Here is a 14,941-nt window from a genome sequence, read left to right as displayed (position 1 = left end):
ATTACCGTAAGCTGTGGCGACAGTTTCCTGTAAGTTCCGAGTGTCAACGGAGACAGGAGGACCACTCTCCGGTCCTCTTGCACTATTACCAGAGTAGTGACATTAGACGTTCCAGGAAGCTGCACGATGGGGATCGACACAGTTCGCTTAATAGAGTAAAGCGAGCCGGCTCCCTTCAAGACGTCAGACTCGAGGATGCAGGAAAGCTCTTTTAAAAATGTGCATGCTCAGCCTGAGAATGGGTATTTCCTGTCGAGGGGAAGTATTTATTAGGAAAGCCACATTTCGGAGCAGAGAGCCGAGCTAGAGCCAAGCAGGGTCCCTTTTTGTATAATTGTTTTTTTTAGAAGGGAGCCAGGGATGAGGGGCTGTTTTTTTTTCTTTTAAGGGAACGCGTCCCCCCCCCCCTCTTAGCGCCTGTTGTCGTATATCATAAAACCAGGAGTCTGAGCGAGGTTCCCCACAGCGCAGGGCTGAAAAAGGCCTGAGCTGCCTGGCTGCTCTGCTCTACTCTGCTTTGTCCTGGCTGGTGACTAAGTAAGCCTTTGCAGCTGAGTGCTGGTGGAGAAACAGAACAGTCAGTCACATTTGTGTCTCGCTGGGGCTAGGAAAAGATCTCTCTCTGCCCCCCACTCTTTTACTCTGCTGCTACTCTCTGTTTATTTTTACCTCTATTACCTCGACTAACCTTCGCCCCCTCACATTGATTGATTCTGTACCGGTACCCCCTGTATACAGCCTTGCTACTGTTATTTTACTGCTGCTCTTTAATTATTTGTATCTTTTATTTCCTATTTTTTACTTAACACTTATTTTTCTTAAAACGGCATTGTTGGTTAAGGGCTTGTAAGTATACAATTTGATTTGATTTGTATGGCTTCTTCCTCACGGCCATTTTAAACAAGTCACAAAAAGAAATCCAGATATAAAAACACAAGACATTTCTCTTCTCTCCTTTGCCAACACCGATCATTCCCCACTCTGAATCCAACACTAACATCGTCCCTCATTCCCTTCTCCCTATACAGAACAAGGATATGCGGTCCCCACGCTCCGGTGCCGTGGACCTGCCAATGGTGACAGATGGGATACGTAACATTAAGACCATGTGGGAGAAAGGCAACGTGTTCAACTCACCCGGGGGTGGCGGGGGCACGTACAAGGTGGGGACCGGGAAACAACCGGGAATCTGGAACTCCATTTGGGAGCGGTTTGGGAGGAAGTAGGGAGCAAAGGGGAGGGGGTCGTTTCACTGCCACTTCCTGTTCATCCTCGATGACGAGCTGCCCAGGGCGTTCTGCTGGAGTTGAACTTTGTCCGTGTCTTTTTTTTTCTGTTTCCCCTCTCCACACAGGAAGCAGCTGGGATGAAGATAGGTGTGGCGGGCCGCATCAACGACTGGCTGAATAAAACCCCCGAGAGCAAAACGCCGGGGGGAAGGCCCGCGGTAGGTCGTCTCCACGACAACCACTTACTGTCCAGTGCTTTTGTCCTCTTTGCACTTCTTTATCTAATCCTTTATTGAGATGAACGACGTCTTTGTCAAGGGAGACAGCGAACAGACACTCATTAGGGAACATACTATATGTGAGGCCCCATCTCGGTGTTGCTCCTGCACTTTAGCTGTAGTATAAGTGAGTATTCATCAGACCAGAGACTTAAGCTCATTTGACACAACTGTGGGAAGCGTTGGAGTCGACATGGGCCAGTATCCATGTGGAACGCTTTCGACACCTTGTAGAGTCAATGCCCCGAAGAGTTGAGGCTGTTCTGAGGGCAAAAAAGGGGGGGTGCAACTCAATATTAGGAAGGTGTCCTTAATGTTTTGTACACTCAGTGTATACAGTATTTACTAATAGTTTTGACAAGCGCTGTTAGCTACCATGTGTTTTTTGTACATGTATTAATAATTGCCTGCAAATAATGGTAGTAGGCGGTAGTAGGACGATGTGCCGTGTTGGGAGAAAATAGTCTAGCGTCACCTAGGGAATTTGAAATATAAATCATAGCAAAGTGGATGAGCTGTTGAGTTATAACCATGAAGTCATGAAGGGAAAAACACATAGCACTTAACAGCAGTCATTTATTTGTGTTGTAAAAGCACATATCACATATTGTCGGAGTATGTATTAGTTTTAATATGAAATGTGGCATGGTTCCTACCATGGATCACATGCAGGTTATCAGAAGGACTTAGGGATTTAATCAGACAGGCTGCTTCCCATGCTGGGCTGCATGGAGGCATTCCAACATACCAGTGCTTCATCTCAAATGGCACCCTATTCCCTACGTAGTGCACTACTTTTGACCAGGGCCCATATTCCGCATTTATCCCATTATTTTACCCAAAAGGCTCAGGCTTTTCTGTTTCCATCTACGCGGGCCCGGTACCCGTGTCTCACTGAGGCATGGATATGGTGGACCTGCTTTAATTAGGAGCCAATACCCTGGGTACTTTTCAGCTGACAGTTACATACCAATTCTTAACCGTGAACTTTAACACCTTCTCACAAAGCAACAGTCTTGAATGATGCAAAGGTCGTTGATTCTGCTCGCCACAAGTCTTTAGGCGGCAGGTAGCCTAGTGGTCAAGAGTGTCGGGCCAGTAACCAAAATGCCACTGGTCTGAATCCCTGAGCTGACTAGGTGAAAAATCTGTTGATGTTCCCTTGAACAAGGAACTTAACCCTAATTGCTTCTGTAAGTCGCTCTGGATAAGAGTGTCTGCTAAAGGACTTAAATGTAGTGTCACACTGATGATAACGCCAGAGCTGACATTAACATAAACCACTAGTGTCCCGCTGGTGTGGGGGTATAAGTCTCAATGGAAAAGCTCGTATAGAGTACTCCATAAGGCTCTGATCAAAAATAGTGCATGGAACAAGGGGTGCCATTTTGAATGCACTCCAGTCCCTTTATCGCTGTAGTCCACTCCTGGACTACATTTCAACTTCAGACCGTGCTTATTTTAAGATGCTCAGACTGCACCCAGACCTGTTTTCGAATAGGTGCACAGTGCGAGGGCAGCACTAGATATGAATGCAAACGTACATACAGTAGCCACTGCCATAACCACTGTAGGAGTCATAGGTCATGGCGGCGTAGTGATACACCATGTGGCCGCTAGAGGGCCGTTGCCGTGGTGACGTGGCGTTGAGAAGAAGTCGTGCAGAAGGTCAGGCCGTTGTGAGCGGTGTGGTGTGGCTGGTTATCCGGTCGGTAACGTGATACCTGCTGCCGACCTTTGATGTGTAGCTTTTTAAACCACTATGAACCCCTGTAGTTTTGCACGGACGTTAAAAGTGACTGTCACTTAAATAATTTACGTAAAAGACTTGATTGATGAATCATGATCGCTCTCCGATATCAATTCTGATATGGGTGACTGACTTGCTCTCTGGGAATGTTTGCTCTGGTCTGCCTCTCTGCCTGCTGACAAATGATGCCTTGAAATGACTGCAACATCTACGTGTCTCCCTCTTGTGGTTAAACGGAGCATAACAGAATTGCATTTCTGAAATCATATTTACTGTGACTGTCTTTCTTCTGTCTTCTTTCCTTTTAGAAGCTTCTTCCATTCTTCAATCTGACTGTTTCTCATTTCCTCTCCAAGCTCAGCACCTCTCTGCCTGGTAGTCCTTCTCTCAGTCTTCCTTTCTTCCTCCTGCTGGACTTCTCTTTCTGCCTCCTCTCATCCCTTTTCTCAGCACCTCAGGTATTGTAAAGTAATACAACCCAACTGTTGACGTATTTCTGTTTCCTCAACTCAAATACTGCAGCCATTGTTGGAATTGTGTGTCTTGAATATGAGTTGAAGAGGACTACAGACACTGATGTACCTCCCCTCCCTTTTTCCACCCCTCCCGTCTCTCTCCGCAGGATCTGAAGCCAGGAGATGTGACTAACAAGAGAAGTCTGTGGGAAAACAAGGGATCCTCCCCAGCCAAGGTAACCTGGCCCACCTGAACTCTTCATAGTACACACACACAAACACTCTTAGAAAAAAAGGTGCTATCTAGAACCTAAAAGGGTTCTTCAGCTGTTCCCATAGGAGAACCATTTGAAGAACCCTTTTTAATTCCAGGTAGAACCTGTTTGGTTCCAGATAGAACCTTTTGGGGGTTTGGAAAGGGTTTTTCTATGGGGACAGCCGAAGAACCCTTTTGTACACTCACACACACACATGCATACATAAACACACATACATAAACACACATACCTGAGTTTAGACCATGGCTATTGCCATGAAGAATGTACACTGGACAAAAATATTAACGCAACATGTAAAGTGTCGGTCCCATGTTTCATGAGCTGAAATAAAACATCCCAGAAATGTTCCATAGCAACAAAAAGCGTATTTCTCTCAAATGTTATCTCCCAAATTTGTTTACATCGCTGCTAGCGAGCGTTTCTCCTTTGCCAAGGTAATCCATCCACTTGACAGATGTGGCATATCAAGAAGCTAATTAAACCGCATTATCATTTACACAGGTGCCCCTTGTGCTGGGGACAATAAAAGGCCACTCTAAAATGTTTTGTCACACAACACATTGCCACAGATGTCTCAAGTTTTGAGGGAGCATACATTTGGCATGCTGACTGCAGGAATGCCCACCAGAGCTGTTACCAGATAATTGAATGTTCATTTCTCTACCATAAGCCGCCTCCAATGTCATTTTAGAGAATTTGGCATTATGTCCAACTGGCCTCACAACCGCAGACCACGTGTATGGCATTGTGTGGGTGAGCGGTTTGCTGATGTCAACGTTGTGAACAGAGTGCCCCATGGGGGCGGTGGGGTTATGGTGAGGGCAGGCTTAAGCTACGGACGACTAACACAATTACATTTTATCGATGGCAATTTGAATGCACAGAAATACCGTGATGAGATCCTGAGGCCCTTTTAAACTATTATTTAAAAGTATTTATTTAAATTGACTGATTTCCTCATATGCAGTGTAACTCAGTAAAATCTTTGAAATTCTTGCTTGTTGCGTTTTATATTTTTGTTCAGTATCGTTACAGATATGCAAAAACTTAGCAAAGATCCCAAAAATTACTGGAATTTGTACCATCATACTTTCTCACACAACTGTGTCCCAAATGGCACCCTACTCCCTACACAGAGCATATTCTTTATTTTACTACAGCCCTATGGGCCTTGGTCTAAAGTAGTGCACTACATAGGGTGTAAGGTGCCAATTGGGACACATATACAGTATACTCTACAGTACATTCACATGATGTCACACAACAACAGTACACGTAAAAGTATACCTGGGGAATGTTTTGAGGCCCTGTAGTATTCATCTGTTAGTTAATAATATCATATGATGTACATTTMCCAGCTAGGGGGATAACAACGGCTTGTTGCTTTGTCTTGTTTTTGTTTGAAGAGCTCTGAAGAAGAGCTCTCTTAGCTAGTTGACTTCACCGTTAACTAGTCTGGAAACCCTGGAGAGGTAAAGATGTTTTAAAGATGTCAACTTCACTGCACTGATATTATCACTGGACTGACCTGTCTACTACGATGTCAGGTCTTCTTCTCTTTTATTGGTAAAAATGGCCTGGTCCCAGATCTGTTTGTAGCAATGACCATAGGAGTTGGCAAGGCAGCACAAACAGATCTGAAACCAGCTGCACTGTAAATAGAAGTCACTGTTAAGGGCCATGTATTGTGCTATTGCTATTCTATGGGTAATTAGAGCCTCAAGTGCCTTTCACAAAATGGCTGTTCTATATTTTTTTCCTGACTCTCATTTCTATGCCCCTCTTGACACAGCAGCACCCATGCTTCCTGTATAGTCCTTTCTACTTTGCTCTATATTTCAAATTCATGTTGTTGTAGAAGTACACTTCATTTTACACATAATACATACACTTGGCCTTGCTAGCAGAACCAATCCTTGCTACTGTATGTGTGGGTCCTTTTAACCACATTCTGAACAGGCAATTGTAAGGACAGCTATCTCCAACCTCTACTGTGACCCTCATAATACAGGACCCCATGGCGCTCCAATGACCACAGTGTTGGCCACAACCCCACCATGTGGCCTCTGTTATTTACGAGGATGATATTTCACCGATAAAAGACACAATAATGATATTTATTTATGGAATGGCTCTAAATTTGGCCCCTGGAGCGGAGAGGCTTGTGAAATAGGCCTTGCTCTGCAGTCTCCCGATAGCTGAACACACAGACAGAGTATAGCAACCTGCCAGCAGTGCAGTCCAATCCTGTGGCGAGCCACATAGAGCTGGAGGGGCACTAGACTGCTGGTTAGTGCTGACGTAAACCAGGCGTGGAGCTGGGGATGGTAGGGGGCTGGCGGTTATGAGCTGTGTTATTAACTAACCACACATTGTGGTGATGTCAGGAGAGCTGTATGAGGGGATAGGGGACGTAGGGGCCTGATGGGCTTGAGATGAGTTCATGGAAGCGGGCGGGGTATTAGTGTTTGCATCCGGAATGGCTCTGGTCAAAAGTAGTGCACAATGTAGGGAATAGGATGCCATTTGCGACACAGACAGGACAGTGTTACCGCAGGGAACTGTGGGAGATGTCATCCACTAACCGCCACGACCAGGCTTTACTGGATAGGCTTAGTGTGGTTGTGTGTTTTTTGTAGATGCAGGATGTGAACCCTGTTCATGTTGTTTCCCAAATCCCCTGATTGGCTGGAATAATCTTCTTGGTTCAGGCAGGTAGCCTAGTGGTTAGGGCATTGGACTAGTAACTGAAAGGTTGCAAGATCGAATCACCGAGCTGACAAGGTAAAAATCTGTCGTTCTGCCCCTGAACAAGGCAGTTAACCCACTGTTCCTAGGCTGTCATTGTAAATAAGAATTTGTTCTTAGCTGACTTGCCTAGTTAAATAAATACAATAAAATAAAAAAAATATGCACTCTCTCAAACCTCTTAAATGAAGTCCCTAAAAAGAATGGAAATCATACTCAAATTAACATCAACCCTTCCTTATTAATGTAGATCAATTTTGAAAGAGATCAATTTGGTCGAACCACAGCCTGAGATTTGAAAGATTCCAGTGCACACAGCATCTCTCAGGATATGGCAGCATTGACTAAATGGACTGTTGAAGTGACTGCTACCTCGGATGACTTTCTCTCTGACTTTTCTCTCCATCTATCTTCTCTCAGGTGACTGGTAGAGGGGAGAATAAATCTGTTGCCAATGGTGAGTCCATTCTGTTACCATAACCAACATAGTTTTAAGCCTTAGGCGGAGGTCAAAGTTGACATACTGTGTGTGTATCTGTGCCCATCTTGTTTGGGCCTATGCATTTCTTTGTATCTACAATAGTCATAAGTCTGCTCTACTGACAACACACACCCAGAGTCAGTGAGGTTAAAGGGGACTGCTCCATCTGAAAAAGGACAGGGAAAGGAGCCTGTTGTAATTTACGGACGACCATGTGGCCCAGCAGCACTCCCTCCCTTCCTTCCCCAGCTCCCATAACTCCTTCCCTATAACACCATCGCCCCTGGGACCTGGTGCCAGCTGTAAATCATCTCTGTTTGCTGTTTGGCTCTGGCAATGGCGTTTTCAGATGCCACTTTCGCATTGTGTTCTATTTCCAAAGTGGCCTGCCCACCACGACTCTTTTGTCCCAGTAGAGAGAACTGGCCTCCAGGGATGTCGGACGTGTCTGTGAAATGTGTCGTTTGTCCKCCCCCCCCCCCCCCKTCCTCAACCCCCTGCATCACCCCTCCTTAACCCGACCTGGATTCTATTGTTGGGGTCGGGCCTTCCAGGCTGTGAACAAATTAACAGCTGTTGGGTTGACACACTACTAGCTCGGGTGGTGGAAGATTATCACGCCATACACCTCATTTAGTCAGGGGCTAGCAGAGGAGAGGCAAACTTAATGTAACAAGCTCACTTCACAGTTCAGGCGAGGTGTGGCTCCATATTTAGTGCATTCTGAAAATCTCGGCCCCAGATAACCTGTGTCTCTCTACTTTAATGCTGAATGTGTTAAAGTAGAGCGAGACGCTTGAAATGCCTACACACATCCGACGTTTCTCGACACACACACCTTGTATTCACTCCCCCTCTTTGTTGTCGCTGAGAGAAGGGCAAATGACAACATGGCAGGCGTCAGTTATATAAATGGGAGTGAAGACAGGTAGGCAGGCAGGGACCTCAGAGGCATCTGACACCACATCGAACAGCATGCAACAACCCCAGTCTCATGCAGAAAGGCCTGCTTGACTGTTTTTCCTGCGGGCTCTAGTCACACTGCAGACTTAACACCAGATCAAGATTACTAACAAGACAGAGGTCTCTTTAGCTAGCTACATTTGACTGACTGTGGGTAAAGGCATAATGGTTTTGTCCTTAGACGAGACATCCTACACCTCTTTCTAATAGATACAGTAGTTAAATAAAGGTTAAATAATAAATACTTTTTTATACAAAAAGTATGTGTGGGTAGGTGGATGGATGTGTGGGTCTAACCAATTTGTAAGTCGCTCTGGATAAGAGCGTCTGCTAAATGACTTAAATGTAACCCATCTGAAATAGGTTAGAGTATTCACTTTTAGATTTTCACTGTAGCTCTGATAGACTTGTCTCTGTCCCTCAGCAGGTATGGGACACGAATGATACGAAGAGCTTCTTCTGAAGGCTGGTGGGGACCAAGACAATCCGAGACTCTTCCTTTTCTATGTGTATTATACCAAAAGAATATGACCACCACCCTGCGGGACCCCAAGGAATGAAGAGAAACAGGAGATTCTATTTAATAAGCACTGTACTGAAACGAATAGCCACCATCTCGTAACTACAGTGTAGTGCCTTTGCACAACGATTTACTATGATTTACTTTCGCAACAAACAAAAGAATATGCTGTGAAATTTGGATGTTTTATGATATGGTGATTTGTTTTATATGTTATAAGCAAAAACTTGCAGGAGAAAAAAGAAATAATTGAGATTAGATTGTATTTCCCCATGCGCTCTTCAGTACATGTGTACTTTTGATATAGTAGAGAAATGTTTTTATATGAGGTTTCCAGTTCCACAATCATATCCGTGTTCCAAAGAGAGACATCTACCACCAATGCTCTGTCCATGTCGTCCATCTCACTTCTTTCGTATTTATATTTAAAGCAAAGCTTCACATATAGCTATTTTATTCATGTTCACCAGTTCAGGAGAGAGATTATAAGCACTCCGTAGATTTGGCTTATTTCACTTTTTTTGACTTACCAATAGTGCAACAATGGTCTGAGTTAATATGTTAGCACAGAAGTACATGTCGTTATGAATATTATATCTTCCATTACAGCTTTATACTCAAGATTTGTTTGGCTTTTGTACTCTAAAATTACACGACTACCAACCGACAAGAGGCAATGAAAGGCAGTGCAAAGCAACTAAAGGAAAGTTGTATATTAAGACGGCTATTATAACGTTTATTATCCTTGTTTCAATTTATTTATGTTTTTTTTACGTGTTTTGTCATTGGCTGTTTTTTGTGGCTTTTGTACCTGCTGTTTGAATCTCTAATTCACTTTGTTAAACTTTCAAACAACCCATAATGCAGCAGGTGTACTTAAGAGTTACATCCTCATCCTAGAGACTCTCTGACCCGCAACATTCCACGCCACTAAGCACGCCGCCGGGCTTATTCAAGTACGTGCTCCAATGGCTTCTATTTAGGAGGTTAAGGACCTCAGCTTTGTCAGTGAGGTTGTCTGAATATAGCAGGCCAGATACACATTTATACACTGTGTCTGTACCCTGAGACGGCATCGGTTTTAAGCCATATGCCGCCTTGCCATTTAAGCCCAAATCTCACGTACTAACTATAGGACTCTGAAAGAAGGGAAAGTGCACATTTTAGATGTTGACAATGATAGAGGATTGAGTCGGTCAACAGAAGACGGATTTTGACTCCGGACAACAATTGCGCTTGACGCTTGTTTTGAGTTTTCTTAAAGTTGCATTGTGGTATGTAAGATCGTGTTTCCAGCACAAATCCTTTACATCCAATGGTCTCAAGGCCTTGTTAATGCAGGCACCGAATAAACTGTACCTTACACTTTGCCAACTCATTATGACTTCAGCTGTTTCTTTTCTCTTTTTTTTACCGTTTCATTATTGAGGTTATATGTTTCACATTTCATTAATTCATTTTGCATGACATTTGTTAATATAGGTATTAAATAAAGGTTAGCAGGGGCATTGTAAGATTGTTCTGTGTAAACCTTGACAATCACATTCCATGACTCCTTAGAACGACAAGCAATGGAGTCTGACCAAAATATATAACATTATTTTACATTGCCGTTATTTCATATTTTTGGTAATTTTTGCTTTTATTTCAAACACCCTCATTTATTGTGTAGAGTTAACTATGCAATGCACACTATCTACAGTTTCAGATCAAACGTTGTGATGGTAGTGGGTAGTTTCTTACAGAATCAATGTTCTGAAATATTTGTACCGCTGACTCGACAACCGCAATAAAGAGATATAAATTGTTCCAGTTTGTCTAGTTTATTTTCTCTTTCTAACACTGAACTCACTATATCATTGGCTGCTTAGACAGTTTAACCTCTACCTATCTTGGAACTCGGAACCAAATTAATGTTAACGGTCTGTGTGAGTATGACATTACATGACTATAGCTCTATTAGATCAGCCGCGGTTAAGCCATTGTTCCTGCTTTAATGGTTGAGATATATACTAGGCTTCCTCTAGCTCCAACAATAGACTTCACTGCCCTAACCAATCAGATATAAGAGGTGGTCACATGGGTGGCAGGGCTGCATTATGTGAGCATTAGAGTCTCATTTGAAGTTGTCTGTTTCTGGATCTGAAAGAATAAGACCGGTCCATTTCTCTTTCCCGTGGGGTTTGGAGGTAAGGCTATTGACTGTGACCCCTGACTTGACTGTAACAATGACACTTTGCTGGGATGCATGTGTGAATGAATGCCTGCTCTGAGGCTAGACTCCTGTTTTATAATCCATGTCAATCTGGGCACTGGGGATGTGGAATAAGTGTTCTCTGGGCAAGAGGGACCATATCATATTTTTTTGCATTCACAAATGCTGAACTAATACATTTCAGGCACTGCCAGAGAGAAAAGTTTATGGATTCTGTTTCTTTCCATTTGTTTGATTTGCTTCTCATGGCCCAGACTGGACAGAGACAGACAGTCAGTGGGCGCTAAGCTAGTCCGCTGTAGGGGGGACTGGGTGTTAGCATGCTTTGGGCTTTGACTTAATGCTGAAAGCGGCACCCGCAACATTCCTGCCACTGTCAGACCATGTTATTCCAGCGATCGAGCCAGGATCCAATACTGACCACACACATTAAAGCAAAACACATTTAATTCCACAGGGAAACAAGTCTCATCGCCTGTGAATTCTCGGTGGATTTCAGTAAATACGTTTTGAGACAGCTCTTTAAACAGATGGTCTATATTCTACTTCACATCTCTCTTAGCTAGAGTTCTCTGTTGTATCCATTTGGGGGTCGGACTGGGACACTGGGTCCTCAACTGAATTGAAAGTCTGTTCAAGAAATACACTGTAGGCTAGCTACTTCAGTCCAAATGTATGTTATGCATAGGAGTGTGTCCCAAATACACTTCACATGAACTGGCATGTAAGGTCAGAGGGTGGGCACAGGCAGGGACCGAAAAGGGGTTATGGAAGGAGGGAGGGATGGGTGAGGTGAGGGGTAATGGTTTTCTAATCCAGGTCTCTAGGGTTGCTTCAGTTTTACCTTCATGGCAAATATGGTCAATGTTAAGATTGACTCCCATCTCCTCTGATAGATAGTTCCATAATGGGATCATCTTGGGAATGTAATGCGTGTTGCTAAAAACTGTAGAGTTGATGGGTGCTGTATGTAAAGCTCTAGATGGCTGGCCAATCCCTGTTGTCCAAAATAAACTGGCCTTGACTGGCATGTTATTCATTGATTTACTGTGTGTGTGTGAGTACAAGCATGCAGGCGCTCAATAAGCACAGCCAACTTCATTGTCTGGAAGAGCACCTAACACCTGCTGATGAACTGTGCTTTATTATTGTTAAAAATAACCCCTCTGTATATCAACGGAGTGACACTAGTTTTATGATCTGACGATTGGTCTTTCGAAACGGAAAGATGTTGTGTCTCAAATGATTCATCCACACAATAGCATTCTGACATTTGTTAGTTTAAACATAGAACCACGTAACCTCGTGAATCTGTTCCTGTCTGTAAAGGTAATGATAACCTTCAGGTTGTCCGTAAAAATGCCCCGAATGTGGTATGACAAGGCCATCAGCTTGAAATAATAAGTTGGAGTTGAATTAAAGTGACCGTACATATCTGGGAGATATCTGCTATTCCTTAGCACATGTGCAACGTGTTCACCTTCTGTTTCTAGTATAGAGTAAACACATTTATAGTGCACTGATTTACGATTGGGATGGCAGGGCAGTGGTTGTAAAAAATTAAATAAAAAAGTTGAATTTACTGTTATCTGTTTGCCTTAAACTGGAAATCTATAAATAAAGTATTGGAAAGTAACAGTGCGTTTTAGTGCCTGGTGCAAAAATGCTTAAATGTGGCCCTCAAAGTGTCCATTGCAGTCCCCGTCCCAGTGTAATGGTTAGTGTGTTATCCAGACAACAGGTTATCCTGACTATAGAGCAGAGAGGAGAGGCTATCCATGCCAAGAGGAAATGGCTGAGGATTAGTCTTGGAGCTGTTTAGAGCTGAGGGCCTCAGGGAAGCCAGTGCCAGTGGTGAAAGAACACCACATACACTACTGTTCAAAAGTTTGGGGTCACTTAGAAATGTACTTGTTTTTGAAAGAAAAGCTAATTTTTTGGTCTATTAAAATAACATAAAATTGATCAGAAATACAGTGTAGACATTGTTAATGTTGTAAATGACTATTGTAGCTGGAAACAGCTGATGTTTAATGGAATATCCACATAGGCGTACAGAGGCCCATTATCTGCAACCATCACTCCTGTGTTTCAATGGCACGTTGTGTTAGTTAATCCAAGTTGATCATTTTAAAAGGCTAATTGATCATTAGAAAACCCTTTGCAATTATGTTAGCACAGCTGAAAACTGTTGTCTTGATTAAAGAAACAATAAAACTGGCCTTCTTTAGACTAGTTGAGTATCTGGAGCATCAGCATTTGTGGGTTCGATTACAAGTACATTAGAGTGTCTAGTTTGAGAAACAGATGCCTCACAAGTCCTCAACTGGTAACTTCATTAAATGGTACTCGCAAAACACCAGTCTCAACGTCAACAGTGAAGAGGCAACTCCGAGATGCTGGCCTTCTAGGCAGAGTTCCTCTGTCCAGTGTCTGTGTTCTTTTGCCCATCTTAATCTTTTCTTTTTATTGGCCAGTCTGAGATATGGCTTTTTCTTTGCAACTCTGTCTAGAAGGCCAGCATCCTGGAGTCGCCACTTTATTGTTGACGTTGAGGCTGCTGTTTTGCGAGTACTATTTAATGAAGCTGCCAGTTGAAGACTTGTGAGGCATCTGTTTCTCAAACTAGACACTAATGTACTTGCCCTCTTGCTCAGTTGTGCACCAGGGCCTCCCACTCCTCTTTCTATTCTGGTTAGAGACAGTTTGCGCTGTTCTGTGAAGGGAGTAGTACACAACGTTGTACGAGATCTTCAATTTCTTGGCAATTTCTKGCATGGAATAGCCTTKATTTCTCAGAACAAGAATAGACTGACGAGTTTCAGAAGAAAGGTCTTTGTTTCTGGCCATTTTGAGCCTGTAATCAAACCCACAAATGCTGATGCTCCAGATACTCAACTAGTCTAAACAAGACCAGTTTTATTGTTTCTTTAATCAGAACAACAGTTTTCAGCTGTGCTAACATAATTGCAAAAGGGTTTTCTAATGATCAATTAGCCTTTTAAAATGATCAACTTGGATTAGATAACACAACGTGCCATTGGAACACAGGTGTGATGGTTGTTGATAATGGGCCTCTGTACGCTTATCTAGATATTCCAGAAAAAAATCTGCAGTTTCCAGCTACAATAGTCATTTACAACATTAACAATGTCTACACTGTATTTCTGATCAATTTGATGTTATTTTAATGGACAAATAATGTGCTTTTCTTTCAAAAACAAGGACATTTCTAAGTGACCCCAAACTTTTGAACGGTAGTATACATGTACATAGACTCAACTCAAACACATCCGATATTACTGTACTGTGTATCTCTATTTGCCACAGATGAAAAGTGTTACTAGGCCTGAGTGCGTTTAAAATGGTCCCTATTCCTTATCTAGTGCACTAGAGCCCTGGTTAAAAGTAGTGCACTATATCAGGAATAGGGTGCCATTTTAGACCCAGCTTTGTGTGGGTAGGGAAGATTCAAAAGTTTCAATCGTTATCTCGTGTTTTTGCATATTCCTTCTCCTCGTGCTTATTTGTGTGAAACAGAAAACATCAGTAGTCTTGTCTCTCATGTCCAGGTAATCCGATCTAAACATGGCAGATGAAGAAAATGAGTAAGTATGGTATATTTATCTTTGTCGTCTCAGAAACTATAGGCTACACTACAGTGTATTTAGTAACGAAAATGTTTTTCAAAACAATGTCTTCCAACAAAATGTCTCATGTTTTTTTGTTTGTTTTCTTTTCAGGGAGGAAGGTACAGTAAGACTTTGAGAATTGATTATTACTTTTTTGGCTAAACGAAATACGCTTCAAGCCACTTTAAGCTGAGTGTACAAAACATTAGGAACACCTGCTCTTTCCATGTCATAGACTGACCCAGGTGAATCTAGGTGAAACCTATGTTCCCTTATTGATGTCATCTGTTAAATCCTCTTCAATCAGTGAAGATGAAGGGGAGAAGACAGGTTAAAGACGGATTTTTAAGCCTTGGGACAATTGAGAAATATATTGTGTGTGTGCCATTCAG

At 42.8% G+C, this 14,941-nt stretch overlaps 1 protein-coding gene across 8 annotated transcripts in view; it reads left to right on the top strand.

The window, feature by feature from the left end:
• The window catches only part of LOC111951268 (non-muscle caldesmon), a 57,773-nt gene extending 48,680 nt beyond the window's left edge, over positions 1–9,093 (top strand). For 5 of the 8 annotated variants that reach the window (XM_070434771.1, XM_023969309.2, XM_070434767.1 and 2 more), the window contains 5 exons: positions 1,029–1,163; positions 1,355–1,447; positions 3,880–3,948; positions 7,159–7,195; positions 8,607–8,805. In XM_070434771.1, coding sequence (XP_070290872.1) covers positions 1,029–1,163; positions 1,355–1,447; positions 3,880–3,948; positions 7,159–7,195; positions 8,607–8,626 — 354 coding nt within the window. In that variant the 3' untranslated portion in view covers positions 8,627–8,805. Of the gene's footprint in view, positions 1–1,028; positions 1,164–1,354; positions 1,448–3,879; positions 3,949–5,396; positions 5,463–7,158; positions 7,196–8,606 lie in introns of all 8 variants that reach the window. The other 3 variants (XR_011474021.1, XR_011474022.1, XM_070434770.1) reach the window with 3 other exon arrangements.
• The last annotated feature ends 5,848 nt before the right edge of the window (positions 9,094–14,941 follow it).

The sequence above is a fragment of the Salvelinus sp. IW2-2015 genome, linkage group LG24 (assembly GCF_002910315.2).
Source record: "Salvelinus sp. IW2-2015 linkage group LG24, ASM291031v2, whole genome shotgun sequence".
NCBI lineage: Eukaryota > Metazoa > Chordata > Actinopteri > Salmoniformes > Salmonidae > Salvelinus > Salvelinus sp. IW2-2015.
Note: the sequence above shows the minus strand (reverse complement) of the source record. Positions and strands in the feature narration are given on the sequence as shown.